Here is a 23,345-nt window from a genome sequence, read left to right as displayed (position 1 = left end):
TCGGCTCCTCTTCTTCAACGTTCACCTATTGGTACGTGGCACTTCTTCTTGTCGTCTAGCCCGCGTCCAGACTCGTGCCACGGCCGACGATTTCGTTGGCGTTTCCAAGCCTTGGTCTGGAAATCAATGCCACATTCACATCCCGGCTGAGCAGAACTCCACTTCACGAGCATTACGCGGCAGTGTCGCACGAATGTCTATCTGGGGTTTCTGGCATGACTGTGGGGTAGGTAATCCGGGGTAGCGCGTGCGTCGGAGAGTGGGCTAGCTCGCGGAAGGAGGGCCATGTTCAACCAATCAGTATCGTGCAATTCGCAACCATTCTTGGCTTCAGCTCCTGCGCGGCGCAACTGCCGAGCTTCTTTACGAGTGTTTGCAGTTGTCTCAGGGAGCCTTTGCAATGTCACAAGCGGAGAACATACCCTGCAGACGATGCGCGGCAGTCCTATCGCTATGCCAATGCACGGTCGAAGTCACTACTATCATTTCATCGTACGGTTCTGCGTCCACGGACGCGAACTTTGCATGCGCAGAGTGTGTCACAGCAAGCATATTCACGAACAAACACCGAGTGACGTAACTTAGATGAAGTTGTGCGATATATTGGGCTCATTCAACGCTCTATACAATTGCAACAGGCAGAAAAGGCAGTATGATCTTGCTCGGCGTGTCTGCTCCGACGTGTATCCTGTGCTCGCCCTTGTTCTTCTCATGTTCCGGTCGCGGTTTCGAGAAGGCCGTGTACTCTGCAATACTAGGAAACTCACCGGAGACCTGAACGCTGATCGATTCTCCTTCGTCAAAATCGACACCCATGGACCAAATACCGATTTCTAGTTTCACGATCTCACCTGGTGTGATCTTCTCTTCCTTCTCGTGGGGGTGGAAGGGGAACTGCTCATGGATGCTTCGCGCCGGGTCGAATGCCCGGTGGCTGGCACGCAATACGCCAACGCTGCCGAGGTGCAGATTCAGGCTCGCGCGTTCCTTCTCTGGAATATCATCGATACTTTTGTAAGCTGAGGGTATCGCCGAGAACGGGAAGCAGAGATGCATAAGCAGCTTTCCGTCCTTATCTTTCTTGCGCAGGATGACAAAGACATTCATGTCGTCGTGTGAAGGAGCTGACATGTACAAAACGGCTTTGGGCAGGCCAATGAGCCGTGACTTTTGCGTGAACTTGTAGGTGAATTCGGCGATCGATTTCGAGTCTTGCGAGTCGTAGCTGACCATCTCGGTCTTGGATGGGGGTTGTTCGGTCAAGCCGGAGCCGGACAGGTAAAAGTCCTTGTATTGGGTCCCTGGAACAGGGAAATCGGAGAACTCGATGCCATCAATAGCTTCACGGTCGCCAAATTGGAGTGCTGACCATCGCACCCTAGCCATCTTCTCCCAGTCGTTGTCAATGCCCCGCAGATACTTATCGAAGTAGGTATGCAGTTCCTTATCCGCGTGAGGATCACAGTATAACTCGAACCATTCTTGGTGTGAGCTCCATCGAATCCACTTCTTGTCATGAGGTACTTCGAGCCATCCACGTACGGAGCCCATTGTATGGATGCTGGAAAAGTCGCTTCCGCTGATGAAGACAGGAACTTCGATCTTTGTCATATCAGGGCGCTTGTCGCTCCAATACGCGTTTGCGACAGGTGACCTCCGATGCATCTCAGCGAAGTCCTCGATGCCGCCGCCCGGATTGTTCGTCTTGATGATGAAGTGTGTGATGAGATCGAAATTTGACATGCTGAAGACGCCACCTCGACAGAATTGCTCGCGGTAGATATCACCAGACCCTTCCCAGGGTGCAATAGCGGCAAGGTGTGGAGGTCGTAGAGAGGCAACATGCCACTGGATGATGGCCAGCGCACTATTGCCGGCCATGCCTACTTTGCCATTACTCCATGGCATGTCTGCCACAGCTTCGATGACATCGTAGCAATCTTCTGCATCTTGAGAGCCCATGATCTGCCATGATTAGCTAAATAGTAGAGTTTGCAATACTGAGCATACTGGTATGGAACCGTCGCTGTTGCCCGTGCCGCGAGAATCTACCGAGATGATCGCATAATCACGTGGGCACCATACAACTGGATCAAGTCCCTCGAACTTCTCCAACCCGCTGAGCGCTTCATTCGGCACGCAGCAATTCCAAACGCAGATTGGAAGCATGTGTAGAGCGGAGTACTTCTTGCCGTAGCATGACCAGCTTATCACTGCTGGTAGCTTTTCGTCTTCGGGAACGTCGGCGGGCCGGTAAATGTCGACATAAAGGCGACATCCATCTCTGACCACGATCTCGACATCGTGATCAATTCGTATGTCAGATTCGAGAGGGCGGGCGTTGTACGGTTTCGCGCCTTTGCGAAGAACTTCGGTTTTACCGGGTGTGAAGCCTTGGTAGTTGTTCACACCCGGCTCAGGCTTTGAGATGGGCTTATAGGCCACTTGCATAGCGACTGGCATGTTTGACGTTGGCAATGGTGAAACGTGTGGACGAGAAAGAGGAGGAGAACAGTGAGCGCAATCGGTAAAGATACCAAGCTCCGTGACAGCTACTTGAACAACAAACACATCTACCCGGAACGCGACGCGTCGAGTGCACTTTGCGACGTCGTGCCGTCCACCTCGGCAAGCGTTCTAGCCCGAAGGGTTGTCCGTCCCCCACACGTCCCGAGTCCCACAAATCCTGCGGCATAGCTACATATCGCGGGGTATGGCGCCCACATGTGCCGAGACGGTCGGCAACGCTGCCCCGACATCCCCAAACGATGACTATTGTCCCGAGCACAACATCATACAAGCTTCTCTTCAACATCCAACATATAACATCAACTAAGTGCAGTCAAAGGCTATTCCACCACAGCTTCATTCCAATAAGTTTCGCCATCTCCTGCATTTGAGCATTTCTGATCTCGTCACTAACAATACGCATTCAAGCCCTCGTCTTAAGAAGATGGCGCCTCACGCCGAAGAGCCAAAGCCAGATAGCGGTGTTGATCTAATCTCGTACGACGGTACCGTATATGGCGATTGGCGCGACGATTTCCACAAGAACGGCACAGCAATCATTAAAGGCGCCATCTCACCCGAGCGCGCAGAGTACTACAAGCAAAAGCAGATTGAGTGGCTTCAATCCTTCGGTCGTGGCTTCGATCCCAACGATGAGTCAACATGGACACAAGAGCACCTTCCTGTGAGCTTCAAGGGCGGGATGTACTTTGCCTACTCTAGCACACACGAGAAATTCGTTTGGTAAGTTGTCAATGGAATGCGATGTTTGCAACATACTGATGCAGACTCAGGGAAGCTCGCACCGAGCCCAAGGTCATCGAAACCTTCTCCAAACTTTGGGGCACCGAGGAGCTCCTCTGCTCATTCGACGGCATGAACATCACACTGCCGCGCCAGAAAGATCTCAAGTGGAGCCCCTGGCCGCACTGCGATCAGTCGCCTCACCGCAAGGGCATGCAGTGTGTCCAAGGCCTGTTGAACTACCAACCCAACGGCTCTGATGATGGTGGTCTGATCTTGATGAAGGGTAGCAGCAAGCTGTATGATGAGTTCTTCCGCGAGAAGAGGGAACAGGACAACCATGAGGATAAGCCCCCGGAGGAGGAGGACTTCAAGGATCTTTTCATCTTCAAGGACGAGGATGTCCAGTGGTTCAAAGACCGCGGATGCACACTCGAGAAGGTGAACCTTGAAGCTGGTGATCTGGTACTGTGGTATGTTCTTACTATCTTTCCTCCCCTATTTGGTACCTGAGTTAATATCGCGCAGGGATTCTCGCACCATGCACTACGCCTGCTTTCCTCAAGGCAACCGCATCCGTCATGTCCAGTATGTCTGCATGACGCCCGCCAAGTTCGCGAAGAAAGAGGATCTCGAACTCAAAGCCGAGCTCTTCAAGACGTGGCAGGGTACGACACACTGGCCGCACTGCAATATCCGCAAACAGGGCCCGCCAGAGAGAGATGGCAAGCCTGATCCGCAGAATAGAACGGAACCACTAGAGAAGCCGATTGTTACGGATAGGATTCTGCAACTAGCTGCGGTAAAGGCTTACTAAGAGCTGAAGCGGCCCATATATGACGAAGAAATACGCGGGTTCTCAGGACTTCAAGGTCGTCTTTCGCGGCAGTAGAGTGAATTGTGGTGCATGCTTTCGTACGCTCTTATTTCAGCTATTTCCAGTCTGGGCTTTGCCTTCTGTACCATGATACTCTTCCGACAATGGATACAAGCCAATGCTCTTGCCTATGTACGTCAGAGGTCCTCAACCGCAAGAAGGTCGTGGTTGTTATTCTTGGACCATATGATAGCACCGGAAAGATCGTGGAGGCAGCGATATCTTTAACATATACTTCTCTTCTCTCTAGTCAACGTCTCATGACTCTAAATACAGATAACGAAAATGTTTTACAGCTAGTGAACTAAGACAAAGGAATGCGCTGTATCATCCAATCGGTGTGGTGCCACTGGGAACTGAGAATCGAAGCGTGCTGTCTTTACTTCTCAGCCTTCTCACCTCGAAGGCATCTTGTCCAATTCTTGTTCTTTGATATTTCTTTGGCCTTGTCTAACTGCTGTGCACGAGACCACTTCGACTCACCTGGCTGCTTCAAATTTGGTTTTCGACCATTGGAGAAGAATTTCGTAGCACGGGCAGCTGCTCCGACCGTTCTGGAAATTGCCTTAGCCACGGATATAACAGCATCGACAGCCGACCTGAACAGGTTGGCAATGGCGTTGATAAAGTTTCGTTTTTCAGTAGATGGGCTTTCTTGCGGTGAAGTGGAGTTGATGTTGGTGAAGTTGATGTTGGTGGAGTTGATGTTGGTGGAGTTGATGTCGGTGGAGTTGATGTTGGTGGAGTTGATGTCGGTGGAGTTGATGTCGGTGGTGCCGTCTCTTTTCTCCATAGATCGCTTTGCATTCTCAGCAGCCGCGTCGCCAACCTCCAGAAATCCTTTCGCAAAGTCTTCTTGAACGATATCGCTCTCATCGTCAGGCAATGCGTTGTCCAGCCAATCGTCGTCGATATCAGAACCAGGCCATACTTCAAGCATATCCCCGTTGATGCTGTCCAGCAAGTCCAATGAGAAGCCGCCGTCAGCCATCTCAAGCATGGCCTCCGTACCAATGGCAGCGGCAGTAAGAGGAAGACATACAGCCATACGGCGAAACTTCTTCTGGTTTCTTTCAGATCGTCTCTGTTTGTCTTTTTCGTCCCACTCCGTGTTCTTTTCTTCTTTCTTTTTCTCCAGGCGCTCTTTGATCATGTCCTTGAACTTCTCAAACTTCTCCTTGATCTTCTCCTTGATCTTGTCTTTGTAGGTTTTCTTCTTGTCCTCCTCACTCACATCTTTGTCTCTGATACATACTGTCTTCGTGGGATCCGACTTCATGAGCGGTGGGCACTTGATGCATTTGGTCGGGTCGGACGGGTCTCGAATCCTGTTCTTCTTGCATCGAGCCTTTCTTTCACAGCTCTCTCCATCTCCCGCTTGTCTGTCAACTAAGGGAAATCGAGCTTCGCGGCCGAGCACGGATTCTGGCTGTGAGATATCGAGATCGGATGCCGTACCCCTGTGGACACGTTGCGAAGGTAAAGTGGTTTCGCTGGGGGTATACGCGGCGATCAAATGATTCGTTAAGAGGAACAGTGCTTTGATGGTCTTTGCAACATGCATGATGAGGGATTGGCAAGAAGCTAGCAGTAGTGTAAAGGTAGATTTTGATGTGAACTGAGAAGGACTCACGTCGATGGCTTTCTTATCAATGTACCTAGGTAAGCTGCCAACATTTCTGATTCGGTGACTGCTTGCGCAGGGCTAATCTAATTTGAGTGACGAAACAGTTAAGATACGTGGCGTATCCTACAATTGATCATATGAGAGGTATGGGACTGCATCGGACGGCTCAATTCTTCGCACGCGATACGTTGCCTCAACCGTTGGCGAGGCCACTCTACTCTCTACTCAGACATCCTGCCACATGATGCACACTGCCACGAAAGCGACGCTGGGGCGGGTGAGCCCAACACAACGAACACTGCCTTCACGAGGCACGGATTCTGCCCTGTGTAAGAACCTGTGGGGTGGAAGCTGCCTATAGCCCCCAACCCACGTAACCTGACCGGGACCTCTATGGCCCCGCTGTGCAACCAAACTTCTCGGCCTGCTTCAGGCCCCATCTTACATACATATTTTCGAAACCAAAAGGTGCAGTCTGACACCTGGGCAGTCTCGGAATTTCGAACTTGCTATATCGAGCGCCATATGCTTACCTACGTACAGTCGATCAAGGAGGACTTCTTTGCTTGTTTGGTTGCCGATGCGAAAGACATTAGATTCACCGTCTAATCACGGTGGGGAAGTCTTGCTAGACTAAATACATGAACAAGGAGCTCTCGGTCACTAAGAGTTCATCAGCGTATAGTTTGATATGGAGCGTTACATTGAAGCGAAAGATCATTACACGAAGCAAAGCGTCTAATCATATCGCTACATTTGCGGCTATAACCATCTGGCGTTTAGACTTCATGATCAAGCTTGCGGAAATCATATCGCGCAGAAACTGATACATGTGGATTGCCAGCTGAACTAAACAAACACCCTTCAAACTCAATCTAAGCAAACAATCGCGATTTCATTCACTTCAGCTCCGGAGCTTCCATGCCATCGACCGACCACAAGTCCCAGACTTCATAACTTCCATAGTTCCCCACGAGGCAGCCATCGTCGCCATACGCCAAGATATCCGAGGGCTTGCAGTCGTCGCCATTGAAGAGGACGACAACGGAGCCAAAATCTTTGTCACCTTCACCTCCGGCTTGTTCAGTTTCATTGTGTTCGATAATGATGGCTGCAGCTACCCCAGCGTTGTCGCGGTTGCAGCCAGTGCTGGCATCGACATCTCGCCAGCCAAGGTTGGCACCGCGGCAGCCCGCAGATTGACTATACGCCAACGCCAAAAGTCAGTAGTTGTCACACATATGGATTATGGAAGGCGATGACTTGCTAGTGATGGAGGCGATAAGCGTTGGCTATGCAGACCAAGTGCTGGAGGAGGAAGAATGCCTTCATGTTCATAGAGACTGTGTATGTGAAAGAGGTGTAAGAGTCGTCTTTGATTGCAACGATCTTTACAGTGAGGATGAGCGGTGGATTGCGTTTGATGCCTGCTCAGGAGTAGATCTGGGCTGTGAAGATTCTTGAAGGATCTCAAGGTACGTTTGTAGCCCCAGGACAAAAGGCATGGGTAACATCGCGTGGCTCGTAGCGCTCATGTGGTTAAATTTGGCAAGTAGTTGGACATGGCATCTATTTGAGAGCATCCCTGTAACTCCTCAGTATGCAAGTAATGTGGGGTTTGGATCGGAAATGAGTATGCGAAGATACCGCACCGCCTTCAGCTCAAGCATTTGGCCCGTGGGGGCACTTTTCATAACCGGGGGCTGGCCCCGTGGCTCTCCCGCAGCGGCACGGCCGCCGTCTTACTCTTGCGTCAGAGTGTTTCGAAACTTCACGTCTTGGCTTCTTACGAGATCTCCATACATGCATTGGAAACATTCTACGCAGATAGCCTGTGCCGCATTTATATCAGCAATTACAAATCTTGACCCCGGGAGGTACTACGTATAGTCCTAGGATCGTGGAATGACTCCGTGCCACTCTATCGCCCCCATTCTGTGCTTTTGTCGGGGATCCTGGAAGCCTATGCCTCAGCTTCTTATGACATCTTCATGCATGCAGTGGGAAGTTTCGTATCATCATCCGAAACGTAAGGCTGACCTCTTCTTGGTCTTACTGAAGACCGAGTGTCGGCGGCTCCTCATATATGCTGACCAATTTTGGCCTTTATTCAATACTGAGCAATCGCCTTTCGACGACAGTGCCTCATAATGCATCCGATACATTCGGAACAGGACGTTTGAGCGTCTGCAGAATCCATGCTGCCAATTTGGTCGATGAGACAAGCGTATACCAATACGGCCCCAGGGTGTTGTGCTACCTAGCATATCTCTTATTCGCCAGAATGGAGAAGCGGAATCGAAAGCGGGAATTGGCCAACTACTTGACCGCTCCGAAGTTCAATGACAGGAACAAGTAACCAAATCAATAGCTGGTTTGAAATCAATGACTAGGTACAGTGTAACTACCATGTAATTTGCAAACGCGTAGGAAAAGAAAAATGCCTACTCTTCCACAGCACCCAGCTCTACCACTAACCTCATGAAGGGCTTGAACTCCTCTGGCATCCAGCTGTGTAGGTCTTCGACATAATGTCGCGGGACTTTTGCCCCATGCTCTGCAAGGTATCGGATCATGTCATCAGATTTATCGTACATAGCCGTCGCTAGTGCTCGTAATGGGGCGGCTCGATGCTCACGGATGTCCGTGTTCCAGTCAGTGACATCTTCGTTGACATCTGCACCCGCTTCTAGCAACATCTTCACAGTTTCCATGTCGTGCTTCTTGACTGCTAGCTGCAGCGTCCCCGAGTCCTTGAACCAGTCGATTCCGAATCTGTCCAACAGGACTCGAATTGACGCAGCCTTCGGCCATGGCTTTTCAAAGGGTGCAAAAAACATTCCTCGGAACCTGCTCACACTTCCTCCATGGTCTATCCACCAGCGAGTGGCGTCAGGTCCCATGCGAACCATACCACACCAGGTTGAATTATGCGTAGTTGAATTGTAGTTTAACTGCTGTGGGTCTGTGCGCCATTGGCAAAAGTCCAGGTCGAACAAGATATCGAGCCATTCCACACCGTTTTTCCCATACCAGCCGCAAAAGGTGTAGGAGTCGAAGTAGTTGGGCGAAAAGCCGATCTCGAAGCAGAAACGGAGTAGCTGGGTGTCGCGTATTTCTGATGAGATTTTCATGAGAGGACGGGAATAGTATATTGGGTCTATGCCAGAAGATTCAAGAAGTTCTCTGATGGCAGGAATGTCGCCTTGAAATGCACTCAGGAAGATCGAAAGGATGATGGTTGTATCTACGAACTCGTGTAAGCAGTGAGACCCACAGCCGGTCATTCTGCATTTTGATCACACTTACCATCGTCTGTGGGCGGCTCATAGTTCTCGCTGAGCAGTAGATCTCGTACTTCTCTCTCGAAGCCCCTCAGATTCCATGCCTTTTTGTCGGCAGACTCTACCGTAGATTTGGGAAGCTTGTAGTAGGCCACAATGTGCCGCAAACATTCTTCCAACGTTCTCTCGCCACTCAATCTCGCATCGCGCGCTTCGCCAAAGCTGGAGAGAGTCGTTGACATTGCGATCGTTATCAGCGATAAGGCTCACTATGATGCCTAGGTATGTGAGAAACGCAAACCTTGGAAGTGAAACAAATTCAAGGCTGGTCGGATCCAGAAGGTGGGAAAGAGGGCGGGAAAGAGAGCGACGAAGATCTGTGTACTTTGAGCGCAGACGTGTACTCCGGGCTTCTACAGTTGATGATTTTGAGAGGTGTGCGGGCGGATATTAACCTGAGGGTGGCACAGTGACGCTAGTGGATTCATAGCTAGCGGTGTACACCTACAAGCGCTTATTTGACATCGGCTTGATGTTGCCTAACATGCCAAGGGTGGCGCATTCCAACCTTGGAGGTACCTAATTAGCCCAGGCGGACTCAGGGCATTGACGTTCTATCTATGTTACTACCCGATGCACGGAGAAGGCGTCGCGCGCGCAAGGATTTAGGGAGACAGAAGACCTCGGGAGGGCTGTTTCAACCCCGAATCCCGATATTTCAAGAATTATGTGTGTGACGCCTCAAGGTCGCGTCTCTTGGTGAGCATTGGGGGCTGTAGGGCTTTGCGATACCTCCCTAGGTAGGTAGGATGTGTTGAATCTTCTTGAGATGTGGCCATGTGCCACGGGACACATGCCTGCCTTTGTTTCAACGCGCGATTGCAAGGCAGATAGTCAAACTGGAGTTCCTGTACTATCAAGATACCGTGGCCAAAGATATCGACACAAGTCTCGCTGAAATCCTTGCTGAGAACTAGGTATATCTTCTCTCAACTCCTATCAGCATTGGGTAAACGTACACTGAATCAACACTTGTCGCCTGGACTGCGTCAATCCTTACGTTACTGCGTATATTTTCATCCTGCCATCGCTACCACGACATGAAGACCACATGGCTCACTATCCTGTGCTGGACTTACATCCGGCTGTCCACATCTTTCCCTGTCGATGACAGGCCCGCATTTACACCATGGGATCTGGCGAAAAGAGAGATCGAAGCAGCTATCTTCTCCAATCCTCTGGGACCCCAATTTGGAGTACCTGATGAGACGTGTCGTGGCACGCTGGAGGGCCCCAACACCGGTAGTTGCTGGAAGATGGCAGATGTCACAGTTGATGTGAGTAGTTTTACCCTCTGAATCTTTTTAATCCAATGACTAAGCTACCTAGAAATTCATCGCAAACCGAAAGCCCGAGGCCAACGAATGCGAGGTGCCCTGCCTTTTCTACACCTCGAAACTCACGGGAGCGGCAGAAAGGCTGGCCAATTTTGTTCTGAAGGAGGTACTTTTGACGGGGGCTGCGGAAGGACCGCGCAAGTACCAAACTATCTGGGTACGTCTCGCTAGGTAGAGTACAACCACGCGAGAATGCTAACTACTCACAGGAGCTACATCCGCCAAAGTTCTATCCAAACAAGAATGACCTGGACAAGACTCCCGAGGCCAAGTGCATCTACCAGGACCAGAGGGATCAGGACTACGACGCGAACTTCGATGGTTGCCAACGGCTATACTTCAAGTCAATGTCGAAGGCCATGGCAATGGAGTGCAAAGGCGAGGTCTTCTTGATGACCAATTCAGATCTGAGCGGTACTCGCCCCGAAGGAAAAAAAGAAAAAGTTCCAGTGGATGGAATTTGGTGGCAGGTTGAATTTCCGACACTGATCGATGATGCTCGACCCGCAGACAAGAAAATCACAAAAGTCAGTCCAGAGCCACGCCGTAGGTACCAATTCATGGATGTTTAGGTTAACAGTCCCTCTAGATCAGTTATCTTCAAGTACCTTTTAAAGACCTTGGAACGCTAACTGCAGAAGAGAGAAGCAAGCCCCCCGAGATTGAGGCGAGGGGGGAGTATTGGCCTAATGGAGTTGGCAACGAGCATTTGCAAAGCTTTCGCAACGAACAAAGTCCGCAATCGACGCCGAGCCCGCAATCAACCCCCACTCCCACCCCCGAGGCAGCCAATCCGGTTGAGACCCCTTCCAGCGGTCTTGTCAGGAGGGCAGATCGGACAGATGAAGAAGTCCTTGAACCTGATGACGAAGGTTATCCTTATCATTACTCCATCGATGAGATCTATGACTGGTACAAGGCAGCAGCGTGGTAGAGGCTGGGAAAGGAAGACATGCAAGAAGATCGAAATTGGTTTGGTGGAAGGCCGCGACACTACAACGATTTTGCTGAGTCTCTTATTCCTCGAGTGGTATCTGGCGATGTAACTAGACTTTCCATATGTCTTTATCAGCTGGCGTTTATTGGTACGTAAATAGATTCGATGTCTGCAATTCGCTGAAAACGTCATCTTACATCCGGGCTCGGCCTATCACGTTGCACGTTGGCGCGCACCGCCACAATCGCCACATCTGCACCTATAAATGACAACCGGCTGAGTGGACGACGCGAGCATTTACGTGTCAAGTCCTCCGCGTATATCGGCCGTTATCGCTGGGTGACCGAAGCACCTCATACAAGAAAAAAACTGAACAGGGCTAGAGCCTACATCGACGCTAGGTCACCTATCTAGTAGGTTTACATGTTGATGTAGGCTGCAGGCCTGTTCGGTTCTTTTCTCGATTGACGTGGAAGCAAGCATCCAGTATTTGCCCGACGTACGCCGGGTCGGGGCTGACGTTGCGGGGTGAGCAGAGGCTTAGCTTGGGTAGTACGCGTGTTGCATCAATTATAAGTAGAGATGCTAGCAGTATCGACACCAGTATGTAGTACAGTCTTTCGTGATAGCAATTCTTACTCTCGGTCGACATATACCAAGCTTTCCAGCAAATCTTTAATTCTTGGATCTCCGTTCACAATGCCAAACGTTCGAATCGGCCCGACACATGAAGGCCGTGCTCAAGGACGCATGTTCTGGTCGCCTGCAGAAGAAGGGTCATGCGTGCGAAAAGTGACAACAGTTCGTCGGAAGGGCATCGATGAAGGACCTAACGGATACCCGGCGGTTGCAATCTCGAGACGAGCGGAGGAGAACAACCTGGTTTACCCAAATCCGGAGTTCTCGAGCACACGCTCTTTCCGGCTTAACCAACGTCTGACAATACCAATTTCGGCAAAAGGTCAAAATCTGAATGAGCCAAAACGTAGTACCGGAGACCTGAACCTTGAGCGCATAGTCACGTCGACACAAGCCGCGCGAAGCGATGATGTTGGGAGGGACGCTGCTCCACAAAGAGCCTCGAAGAAGTCGTATGAACATTCCAGAGTTCTCCAGTCTCCTCAGCCGGATCTCGAGGTGGCAGGCGTGGAAGACTGTACTAGCCGACCCGAGATATCTTCGCCAGATACCACAGCAGATACCACAGCGCGCAACTCTTTCATCGGCGTTGAATGGTTGTCGTTCGACCATATGATGAAGCACGTCGCGGCAGTATTTGAGGGGAAAACGACGCCTAAAAAGACTGTTGTGAAGCGTCCGTTGGCCCGGTTCTGGGTTGATGCAAAAGGTGTGATGGCTGTAGCTATTGCATCGATGTAGAAAATCGGAGTTGCTGCTTAATGATGAAGTGTCTTGTTCACACGCTGGACTCTTGGTGAGCTTGAATCCAAGCAATAGCGTTACACACACGGTCTAGTGCTATTGGTCGCCTGTTGGTATCCTTTAGGTCTTCCCTATAGGATACGAGCAACTGGTAGGACGCTGAAAGCTCCTCGTTACGCAGCGCCAGAACTGTACGTATAAATATCCAAAGTGATTCTTGTTCGGCTTCGAGACTGATTGCATAGTTCAGTATATCGCTCACCAGCTCCCGCTGTAGCGATGTAGCTACGATAGGCATCAGATACAGTAGGAACGACCAACCGGAGATATCGCTTGGGTGTCTGCAGCACCAATCCTTGACGCCGTGGGCGACATGGTCAACCATCTCGCTGCTATCAAGCTTAGATACCAGCCTACGAGCATACTGCCAAGCGTGGTAGTTCTTCGGATGCTGCTCTCCAGACTTGTAAATAGCGGCGAATTCGCTCTCCCAAAACGTTGCTATTTGTTCTTGCGATGCATCTCCCAGTTCTATGAGTCTCAAAGAGTCCACGATGCTGAAGCGGTGGTACCACAAGGTCGGCGACTTGGACTGACGATGAAGTGGAGAGATAAGTATGCTGTTCAGAAAGCACAGCTCTTGTCGTAATGCCCTATGGTATGGAGTGCCAGCATGAAGACCGTGAGCTTCTTTTAGCTGGAACAAGGTGCGTTTTCGATAATTTGCTGCAGTGAGATGCTCTGGGTCGAATAGAAGCATGACCTTTGTCGCTTGCAATGTCTGTGCAGCCGTGATAGGATCATGTGCCTTGCTATGCACGAAGAAATGTTGGCGGGCTTCCAGGTAGGCTAACGCAAGTATCTTCTTCGGCACTCCCAGACTCATTCCGTCTTGCATTGTGATGCCATCCGGTGGCTGTATAGCAGGAGGTAGAATCTCGATCTCGATGACTTCGTCTGCATGCTCCTGGAAGTACTCGCTCAATGAAGCAAAAGCCAGCCTCTGGAATTCCTCTTGCTGCCTGCATTTGGTCGTCATGGCGGAAGATCTGATTTCGTGGGTTCAAAGTGAAAGCTGCCCAGCTGTCGCAGAAGGAGGACCCTTGCGCACGACCCCACCGCGTTAGCTTGCAGCTCCCAAAACCGCCTGGGCACCATTATGACATAACCCTTGACTTCAACACGATGCAGTGAGAACACGCTGCACCGCGATACTGGTCCCCATCCCTCAACATGCCGTCTCTCCTCCTGGTTGTCTTCACCCTGCAGCTGTTGCTCCACATCATCAACACCGTGGGCGCATCCACGGTCAACGACCTGGTAAGCCCCGCACCCGAAAACAAACACGCAGGAACCTGGGACTGACACATGGCAGCTATGGATCCTGTACAATAAGCTGCCGACGCCAACATCTGGGTCTGCGCAGAGATGCCAGGCCCTCAAAAAGGATATTGTGCGCTTGAAGCGCGAGCTGGGCAACACGTCGCCTCAGGACAACTTCTCAAAATGGGCCAAGCTCGACAGGCAGCACAACAAGGCTATGGCTGAGTTCCAGAAGCTAGGTAAGCGCTCCTGCGCGGAGACGCTCCCACCGGACACGTCAAGTGCACTTGCTAACGCTCTTCTCTGCAGATGGTTCCCTGCGCTCGCACCAGTCCACCTTCACTTCCGCCGTCTCGACCCTGCGCTGGCTTGGCACCCAAGGCCTTCGATTTGTTCTACAGTTCTGGTTCTCCAAGTCGCCTATGTTCTGGGTACCTGCGGGGTGGGTGCCATACTACGTCGAATGGGTGCTGAGTTTCCCGCGCGCACCTCTGGGAAGCGTGAGCATAAACATATGGGGTATCGCGTGCGCAAGTATGATCGCGCTGGCAGCAGAGGCAGTAGCTGCGGTTTGGGTACTGGTCATGCGCAAACCAACACCTGTGGCGGCAGAGAAGCAGCGCGAGAAGCACGATGCTATGGCCTTCAGCGCAGACCAGAAGTTTGCAGAGAAGAAAGAATTGTGAGCGCGCTACGTGTCCGATTCCGCGTGTATATTTCATACAACTTCAAATCAAGTAAAAATTCAATATGTCTCCCAACAAAAGACGCAAAGTCGTCGTGGCTTTCGCTCAGACACTGCAACACGAGTGGGATGATCTTGGCAGATCCTTGGGCTTCTTCTAGGCTACAAATTGAACTCGTGATCGTGGAGAGTAGCGTATCACCGAGTCTTCGAAAGAGCCATCTACTAATCTATATTCCTTGACTGACATCCTAAAAAGAACGACGCGGTGCACGGCAGCTGGCATGAAGCTGCATCGTCCGACCGCATGCGTATAATCTCGTTGGAAGCGAAGGGTTTTGTTTGGTGTGGAATGGTCGCACTGGAAGCTTGAGAGGGAGAAAAGTGAAAATTCCGCGCTAACAGCTCGCGGCCCGACAGTGCCCCCGAAGAGCGCTTACCATATTTGGACTATCGCGTCTCGTTGGCACGTATAGACAATGTGAAGAACTCCATGAACTTGAGGAACGAGAAACTCTGCGTCTGAAAGTCGAAGGTTGCTAGCTAGGAGTTCAACGGAATATGTGTCTATAGCTAGGTCACCGACTCCCTCCCTCGGATCATGTCACGTGCGTTTAGACCGTGCCCGAGGTCCAGGGCTGACCGGCTTGAAAATATCGCAGTGTACATCTGCCGTGTCTCGCGTGTCGTCGATCGTGCCTTACATGAACATGATCGACTATTTTGGCCGTTGATCACCACCATTCAATAGCATACATCCTGGTTTAGCTCTGTCAGCTACGGTGTAGTCGCTTGGAATGCAACACGGGACGGAGATGGGTGTCACCTCGTGTCGTGTGCTGCTTGCCTGACCGCACCAGGTAGAAAGTCTGCCGAAAACGAAGTGAGTCAGCCTCCGACTCATTGTCGTCGCGTTTCAATGCCCTTTGACAAGGCCAAGCGAGGGGAGCCGCCAAAGTCCAATAATGAGGCTCTACCGCGTCCTTGTGGGTCTGTGCGCATCTTCCCCATATCCGCATGAATGGTTCAGCGCTCGCCGGTTCCAGGCCGATCCAAATCTGGCTGTCATGTGTGGATGAGGGTTCCCCGCAATGTGGGATGAGATTGCTAGGTGCAGTGATCGCTCAAAGGTTGCGCACCTCGCTCTGCTTACGTGCACAGGGCTTCAGTAGGGTTTGCAGAGGTGTAGACGGCGTCTGGGGAAGCATGATCGCGGCTGGTTTCTCGAGTCAAGTGCGTGCTGGCGTCCCCCTAACCTCGCTGGTTTCATGCTGCGGCCGCGAACAAACTTCGTCGACATGATGGCGGCCGCTGTTGCATGTGCCACCTGTCGCGCCCAATGCCCTCACCCGCTGCATCTAAAGCTGCTCACACAAGGCGAAAGCCGAGAAACTTCGAGACTTGAGCGCACGAGAGCCATGGCCCACGGACGAGGACTGACTCCGTGACCGGCCTAACGGCGCCCAGTGGGAGCGCCGGCATTTCGGTGAGATTGTACCGGGACAGGCGCTGTGACGAAATGGCGTTTCTCTCCCCACACGGTGGACAAATGCTCCTCCCAATGACGTTTCGAGGATTCAGACGCCGGCCCAAGGCCGTCTAATGCGTTTACAAGTCGCGCACTTAGCGATGCGCACTCCACTTTGCTCGCCGCTGCTCAACCGTCCGCCTTTCCTGGGGTCGATAGTCCCTTCACCGCATCGACCCGCGTGGCCCTGCACACTGCTCGACTCGACGCAGCCGTCTCCTACACCACCCGTTGTCGGCACCCTGTCCATCGCTCCTTCCCAGACCACACCCATCGCCCGTATACGACCCGTCGACGAGGCTGGCGCCAGAGAATGCCGTGGCCTGAATATCAGATCCCGAGACGACCGCGCCCGCGATAGAACCAACGCTCTCCGTAAACAATAGCCCGTCCTCCTCTATGGCATCGATATACACGTTATAGCGCGGCGCACGACATGACGGATCTTGACTTCACCAATGGCGACTTCCCTACGCGAGGACCTGTGGTACTGGGAGTGTCGGCTGCGACGCTTGCCATATGCTCCGTTTTCGTTGGCTTTCGTCTCATCTCCCGATTTCTGGTGGTTAGAAAGCCGGGATGGGACGACTACACAATGATCCTGGCCTGGGTCCTCGCGTTTGGCGCATCCTTCTCGATATGCTACGGCACTACCAAAGGCCTGGGGCGGAAGCAAGAGAACATACCCGCGCAATGGCAAGAGCCCATGAAGAAGTCCTCCTTTGTCTTCTCGGTACTCTACGTACGTACAGGACTTTGTATACATAAGCCGCCAGCACTAAATCCCCACAGAATCCAGCTTTGATGGCCACCAAAACCTCGATCCTCCTCTTCTACCTCACGCTGTCCAAGACACACAAAGTATTCCGATGGGCCACCATTGCCACCCTTGTCGTCGTCAATGTCGGCGGGCTCGCTCTGACAATCCTGAATCTATGTCAGTGTCGTCCTGTTGGCGCCGCTTGGGCTTCTCCCGTTCCCGACACTGCTCACTGCACCAACATCGTCACGATATACCTTTCCTCGGCACCGCTCAACATCATCACCGACATAGCCATATTATTCCTGCCGATGCCAATACTCACTAGTATGCGGCTGCCGAGGAAACAGAAGGTGATCCTCGTTATTACCTTTGGTTTCGGTATCTTTGTCGCAGTCGTCGATGTCATTCGTATCGCATACCTGCAAGATGCTCAGCGCGATACTCTTGAAGCCGCACAACGGCAGTCTTCCGAATCTGGCAACGAACAGAGGAACACTGGCGATTTTGCGTGGTTCTCATCTCTATCATTCATGTGGAGCACCATTGAGATCAATTTGGGTATCATGTGTGGATGCGTTCCCGCCCTGAAACCCCTAGTCAAGAGATTCCTACCTAGCTGGGTCATCGACCATACTATGCGCGACAACACTACCCATACAAGCGACGAAGCTGTACTTCATCCCGACATACTCGATTCTCGGCGGCGCTCAGACCCCTTAACGCCTCCCGCTTCCCCACTCAGCAAACCTCCTCTCGCTCGTAGAAGCGGTGGTGATGAGCCGATGGGTATGATGGACTTTTTGACTACGCCCGACATGACCGAATTGCCTCAACTGAGACCGTCCAACACCACTGTTACCTACGCCACCACCACCCGCACCCAGCGCCCACCAACATTTTTCGACTTCGTCAACACTGGGCAGAAAAAGAATATCACCCTCCGGAGCAACCGAGAAAGTGTATATCCCGTGATCATGGTAACCATACTGTTCTTCATCTGGGGGTTTGCCTATGGTTTCCTGGACGTACTCAATTCGCGCTTTCAAGAAGTAGCTCGCACGAGCGAGTGGGAGACAGTTGGACAACACAGTGCCTATTATGTTGGCTACATTGTGGGACCTTTGACTTTTGGACGGATCGTCTTCAAGGCCTGGGGGTTCAAGGCATGCTACATGGTCGGTCTTTCAGTCTATGCTTGCGGAACCCTCGTCTTCTGGCCTTCAGCTGTGCTCAATTCCTTCCCAGCGTTCCTGATCTCAAACTTCATTACCGGTGCGGGACTATCGACATTGGAACTTGGCGCAAACCCATTCATAGCACTATGCGGACCGCCTGAGTATGCGGAAGTGCGATTGAACCTCTCACAGGCTATTCAGGCTGTCGGCACCATTGTGTCCCCACTTTTGGCGAAGAAAGTACTCTTCCCCGCCAACGCTGCCAGCCTCATTGATGTGCAGTGGACATATCTCGGCATATCTCTCTTCAACATCGCTCTTGCAATCATATACTTCTACGTACCGCTTCCTGAAGCTACCGACGAAGAGCTAGAACTAGCCAGTCAACGCACTGTGCCATTTGCCCGCGAGGCCACCATCAAGATTGGGTCCAAGCCAGTCAAAGTTCTTTGGATTGGTCTGAGTATGGCAGTCTTATCTCAATTCTGTTACGTTGGCGGCCAAGAATCCACCTCCACTTCGTACAAGGAGTACCTCAACCGCGTCGCGCCCTCGGTGGATTATGTGTCACAGCAAGCCTATGGACACACTGCTTTCGCGGTGTCTCGGTTCCTGGCAGCCTTCATCGACATTTGGGTAAAGCCACGCTTTAGTCTTCTGGTTTTCTACCTGGGCGCAATTGTAACCGCTGCCGCAGCAATGCATGCTTCTGGCAGTGGCGGTGCAGCCATCATTGTCATCGTCATGTTCTTTGAAGGCCCGCTTTTCCCGCAGATTTTTGCACAAGGGATACGGGGTATGGGCAAGCACACCAAAGACGCTTCCGTACTTCTGACGGCAGCTATCGGTGGAGGGGCCGTTATCCCACCGATAATGTATGCCGCGCTCAAGATCAAAAACGCACAATACGCTTTCTGCGTCATTGCAGCGGCTTACGCTGCTGGCGCATTGTATCCCATATACCTCAACTCACTTGCCGCGTCTCGGCAGTTATCTGATCCCGTACGCGACGAAAAGACCAGGAGAGAATCAGAAGCCGAGGGTCGGCGGCGAGGGTCGATGAGCGAAAAGCTCAGAAGGTGGAGTAAAGTCAAGAAGAGGCTGAGTGTAAATAAAGAGGATGAGAGATTACCTTCGGTTGAACATCGCGAGAGGCGCAGTTGGCCTGAAGGCCTGGCGCCGCGGAGCGATAGCCTAGCCATCGAGCCCGTGCAGACTCGTACACCGAGCTCATCAAGCTCTGTGAGTAGTAGTTGAAGGCTCTGCTTGAGAGGGCTTGTATTTATATCGCATACGGAGTTATAGGGAGATACCACGGGACTGTTAACGGCTTAGCATGGGTGGCTAATTCACACATGGAGTAAAATGCAATCATTTTTACTATACCACCATCAAGACTATGTCTTCCGACTCATATTGCATTAGTGGTGTGGAGCAAGAGAATGTGGGCATACTCGCAGAAGTGTCCGCGCGCATAATCTGGATGCCTCCCCTATGCTCAACTCACACTCTTGTGCCACCCATCCAATCTCTCACATGCCATGTCAACCAACCAGATGGCAGCGAGATCCGCCTGCTGTACCACTCTCTTGAATCGAGTCCCAATACGATTTTCCGGATTTCGTAGAAGTTGGAAAAGGAAGGTACATTTCCCATTCCCATAACGTAGCTTTCAGGTTCAGTACTCAGGTGAACAACCGGAACCACCTACGCACACAAGCGCGACATGTTGTAGACGTTTATCATCACTTGAGCATCCTGAGTATGTGCAAAGAAGGTCTATCTGTGCTTTACTTTGTCGAGGGAGCAGCTCATGTCGTACACTCCAGCCTAAAAAGTATGCCTGAGGGCATGTGGATATACTATAAGTCACGACACGTTGTATGCTTTTGCGATTGAGTATGCATACTAAGACAGCTGGCAGCTGCTTTACGATGCACACACTTCCATGCATCAAAGAATAGTCATGTGAGAGAATGCCAAGAAAGCTCAATATATTCTCAATGTATGAAGAATCGCTTAGAATCGCTATCATTATGCAAAAAGTGTACAAGATCTCGACCACCAAACGCCTTGCCATGCATATGCACATTGAAATCCCTCCTCTGTATTATATACCAACTATCCAATTAGACGACTTCAACCGTCGAAGAAGGTCATAGAATCAAGGCGGCAACAATCGCAACCACGAAACCAAAGTACGTGGCGCTGGGCTGGAGCAGCACGTTGCCCAGAGACGCAGTGCCGCAACACTCGCGGTCATATGTAACGTTGTTTGCACGGGCGGCGACTTCGAAGACGGACCCGTTGATGGGGCCTTGGTTGTAGAAGTCGACGAGGAGGAAGTTTGGTGGGCGGTCCCAGTTGGCTGTGGGGGGATCCGTTAGCAAAATGTAAGATAGAAAATGGGTACGAGGATACATACTGGTGCAGGTGTTGGTCATGCGACCTAGACTACCTTCTCCTTCCAGCGCATTGGTCTGGTTGATCTCCGCTACGTTGGGCACGAGGAGGTTCAGTCCAGCGAACGAAATCTCGGCGTTGAGGTTGTGGTTGGCCATGTACATGATTTCCCTCATCTTTTCTTCGGACATGCCCTCGGGTCTACCCAGCGTGCAAGGGAAATCAGGGTCGGTTGGGGAGAAGGGTGTCTCCCACATGTTGTAGAACTCCCAGAGCAGGTATGGCACCGCATCGGTGTCGAAATTGTAGTCAATGAAGGTGACGACACGGTTGTTGTGGAGAATGAGTTCGCCAAGCGTTGGCCAGTCGTTGAGCTCCATGGCGGTCTTGGGTGGCTGGTAGACGTATTCGATCAAACCGGACTTCTCGATCGCCTCGGCGAAGTTGGAAGATGTAACGAGTGGCTTGCCGTCATCGGTCGTTTCATCCCAGTTGGAATTGCCGAAGAGAATCGTGATGACGTCGAAGGGGTGATCTGCTACCCATGCCGTGACTTCGCGGAGGTAGTCTTCAACGGTACCGGCGTTGAGCAGGTCACAAGAAGAATGGCAGTAGTAGAGCGTGCCGTTGACGTAGTGGGCTGAGCCCTGCAGCATGCGGATGCCATCATTCAGTTGTTGCGTCACGCCGTACTCTTGGTTGCGCGCAATGTTGTTCTTTCGCGTGTAGGGCGAGTTGTGCGCAGCTACTTCGGTAATATTGGAATACTTGCGGTTGCAGAACTCGAGGTAGTTGTTGCAAGGCTGAGTGTTGGAGGGCAGCGCTGGAGCGGTCTCGGTGCCAGTCGGTGTCAGTGTTCTGTTGTTTCCTCCGATGTTCGTGACGGGTGGTGCGCTGCTTGTGATTGAAGCCGTGCCGTTGGACGAGGCTGTGCTACCAGACGCCCCAGACGACGCGGCCGATGTTACTGTCGCAAAGGTGCTGCCCTCGAAATCCGAGGGGACGGTTGGGTTTGGAGCCGCATCATCGCCCGTCAGACTCCGCTGCGACCCAGATAAAGTTATGACTGAGGGAGAGACCGAGGCCGAGCTACTCTGGGCTGCAGTGAGGCCAGCAAGCCACACCATGGAAAGTATCGCCCCTTTCATGATCGCCGCAGGGGTGATGTGTTCTTTAAATCCACGACCGAGTTATGGATTCGCAGGCAGGAACAGATATCGGCTATGTCAATCCTGCTCAAGCGATAGTCGTGATGGTGCAGTCGTCCCGACGTATGCAGTGAAAGCGCCGGCGACTTTGGTTGCTATGCAGTGCAGCGCAGTGCCGTCCGATCCGAGTACGGGGTAAATGAGTATCGACTACAACGTCGTATAATAAAGCCGCGACCGAGTTCCCCAGGTGAAAGGATGCGGAGAGAATGCAATGAAGAAGCAATACTTTTTGGAGAAGAGCCGCTGCCGTTGAGAAATCCCAGACGACGATTGTTTTCCAAGCGCTCGAACGGACCATCCGGGACTCCCTAGTTAGGCAGAGTGCCATGACGTAAGGCGCTGTTTTAAGGTTGCAAGCCACGCGGGTGTCTGCTCTCATTCAACGATCTGCAACAGCCGCGCCACCATTTTAGCGCGACACGTCATGTGCGCGAGTCTGGAACCGTCAAATTGGGGGTGGCTGCAAGAATGGCCCACCTGGAGATCTCTAGGCATATCAACAATGATTCATCGCACACATGTGTGAGAATGCATCCGTCACTCAGGATCGTTAGGCTATAAATGAGTTTCTGCATTGATGAACGACGCAATTCATGTATATTCAGGTACATGTTAAGATGGGCAAGTATACCGCCTAATTGAGACTCCCCACGTGTACGCGACCATGACTACATCTCACCGCTGGTACATTCTTCGTGGCATTGGCTCTATGCACTAGACGAGCCACCGCTAAAGAACTCTTCAAATCGACTCTTGCCCTTCAGCTGCTCAATCTCCCTCTGCAACACATCGATCCGATAATTCTTAAACGCCTTCTCAATCCTCTCCTTGCTGGCTGGGTCTTTGGTCACGGTCCTCGCTGCGCTTGCTGTACCTGTCAAAAGACCCAGTTCGCCTCCAAGGAAGAGACCGCCAACAGAAAAGAGGAAGTAGGTCGCTGCATCACCCCAGCGCGAAGGTCCGGAGATCTGTGCTGTGATGTCTGGAACAGGCTCGGTACGGCCGTCAGCGAAGCGTACTTCTACGGGCTTCTCCGCGGCGCGGAAAGCTTTGAAGTACGCAAGGCGCATGCTTCGCAGCCGATATGCTGTGTAGATTCCTAGACCCAGTCCGACTGCTGACGCGAAACCAGCGTGCATCGACACCTTTCCACCTGCGCTTTTGAGTACTTCGCGGTCTTGTTGGTTGAGGCTATCTTGAATAAGCTATCGCCAATCGACGCGCAAATCTGGCGCTACTTACTCATGTTGCAGATGCTCCTCTGCCAGCTGACGGAGATCTTTCGACCTACGGTCACGGAATGCTGCTAGTGACTCAGCCATGTTATTGTTCTGGGTAATCGTAGGTATAAGGAACTTGATGGTAGAATCAGGTGAGGTTAGGTGACTGGCAATTGCTGGCACTCAAGGGCCTTTTTAACTGAATTTTGTAGTTCATGATAAGTTCGTGATGCTTCTAGTCGCAACGATGACATCATGCGGACATGGCGGAATCTAACCG

At 51.8% G+C, this 23,345-nt stretch overlaps 8 protein-coding genes across 8 annotated transcripts; 3 read left to right on the top strand and 5 right to left on the bottom strand.

The window, feature by feature from the left end:
• Window positions 1–621: 621 nt before the first annotated feature.
• On the bottom strand, window positions 622–2,463 carry J4E78_003226 (uncharacterized protein; the record flags this gene model as incomplete). Its single annotated transcript, XM_049363866.1, has 2 exons — window positions 622–1,965; window positions 2,011–2,463. The coding sequence occupies 2 exons, from the start codon at window positions 2,461–2,463 to the stop codon at window positions 622–624; spliced, it is 1,797 nt and encodes a 598-aa protein (XP_049224531.1).
• A 2,045-nt stretch (window positions 2,464–4,508) lies between these two features.
• On the bottom strand, window positions 4,509–5,693 carry J4E78_003225 (uncharacterized protein; the record flags this gene model as incomplete). Its single annotated transcript, XM_049363865.1, has 1 exon — window positions 4,509–5,693. One exon carries the CDS (start codon window positions 5,691–5,693, stop codon window positions 4,509–4,511), a length of 1,185 nt encoding a protein of 394 aa, XP_049224530.1.
• Window positions 5,694–8,200: 2,507 nt separating this feature from the next.
• Window positions 8,201–9,282, bottom strand: J4E78_003224 (uncharacterized protein; the record flags this gene model as incomplete). The annotated part of the gene is made up of 2 exons (XM_049363864.1): window positions 8,201–9,003; window positions 9,066–9,282. 2 exons carry the CDS (start codon window positions 9,280–9,282, stop codon window positions 8,201–8,203), a joined length of 1,020 nt encoding a protein of 339 aa, XP_049224529.1.
• An 858-nt stretch (window positions 9,283–10,140) lies between these two features.
• On the top strand, window positions 10,141–11,009 carry J4E78_003223 (uncharacterized protein; the record flags this gene model as incomplete). The annotated part of the gene is made up of 3 exons (XM_049363863.1): window positions 10,141–10,377; window positions 10,430–10,594; window positions 10,647–11,009. 3 exons carry the CDS (start codon window positions 10,141–10,143, stop codon window positions 11,007–11,009), a joined length of 765 nt encoding a protein of 254 aa, XP_049224528.1.
• A 2,981-nt stretch (window positions 11,010–13,990) lies between these two features.
• On the top strand, window positions 13,991–14,766 carry GET1 (GET complex subunit get1; the record flags this gene model as incomplete). Its single annotated transcript, XM_049363862.1, has 3 exons — window positions 13,991–14,077; window positions 14,133–14,319; window positions 14,390–14,766. The coding sequence occupies 3 exons, from the start codon at window positions 13,991–13,993 to the stop codon at window positions 14,764–14,766; spliced, it is 651 nt and encodes a 216-aa protein (XP_049224527.1).
• A 1,963-nt stretch (window positions 14,767–16,729) lies between these two features.
• On the top strand, window positions 16,730–19,488 carry J4E78_003221 (uncharacterized protein; the record flags this gene model as incomplete). The annotated part of the gene is made up of 2 exons (XM_049363861.1): window positions 16,730–17,035; window positions 17,086–19,488. 2 exons carry the CDS (start codon window positions 16,730–16,732, stop codon window positions 19,486–19,488), a joined length of 2,709 nt encoding a protein of 902 aa, XP_049224526.1.
• Window positions 19,489–20,387: 899 nt separating this feature from the next.
• J4E78_003220 (uncharacterized protein) lies at window positions 20,388–21,761 on the bottom strand (the record flags this gene model as incomplete). Its single annotated transcript, XM_049363860.1, has 2 exons — window positions 20,388–20,599; window positions 20,657–21,761. The coding sequence occupies 2 exons, from the start codon at window positions 21,759–21,761 to the stop codon at window positions 20,388–20,390; spliced, it is 1,317 nt and encodes a 438-aa protein (XP_049224525.1).
• Window positions 21,762–22,552: 791 nt separating this feature from the next.
• On the bottom strand, window positions 22,553–23,167 carry J4E78_003219 (uncharacterized protein; the record flags this gene model as incomplete). Its single annotated transcript, XM_049363859.1, has 2 exons — window positions 22,553–23,036; window positions 23,088–23,167. 2 exons carry the CDS (start codon window positions 23,165–23,167, stop codon window positions 22,553–22,555), a joined length of 564 nt encoding a protein of 187 aa, XP_049224524.1.
• Between the last annotated feature and the right edge of the window lie 178 nt (window positions 23,168–23,345).

Source organism: Alternaria triticimaculans (assembly GCF_023758025.1).
Source record: "Alternaria triticimaculans strain BMP 0046 chromosome Unknown scaffold_3, whole genome shotgun sequence".
Classification (NCBI taxonomy): domain Eukaryota; kingdom Fungi; phylum Ascomycota; class Dothideomycetes; order Pleosporales; family Pleosporaceae; genus Alternaria; species Alternaria triticimaculans.
Note: the sequence above shows the minus strand (reverse complement) of the source record. Positions and strands in the feature narration are given on the sequence as shown.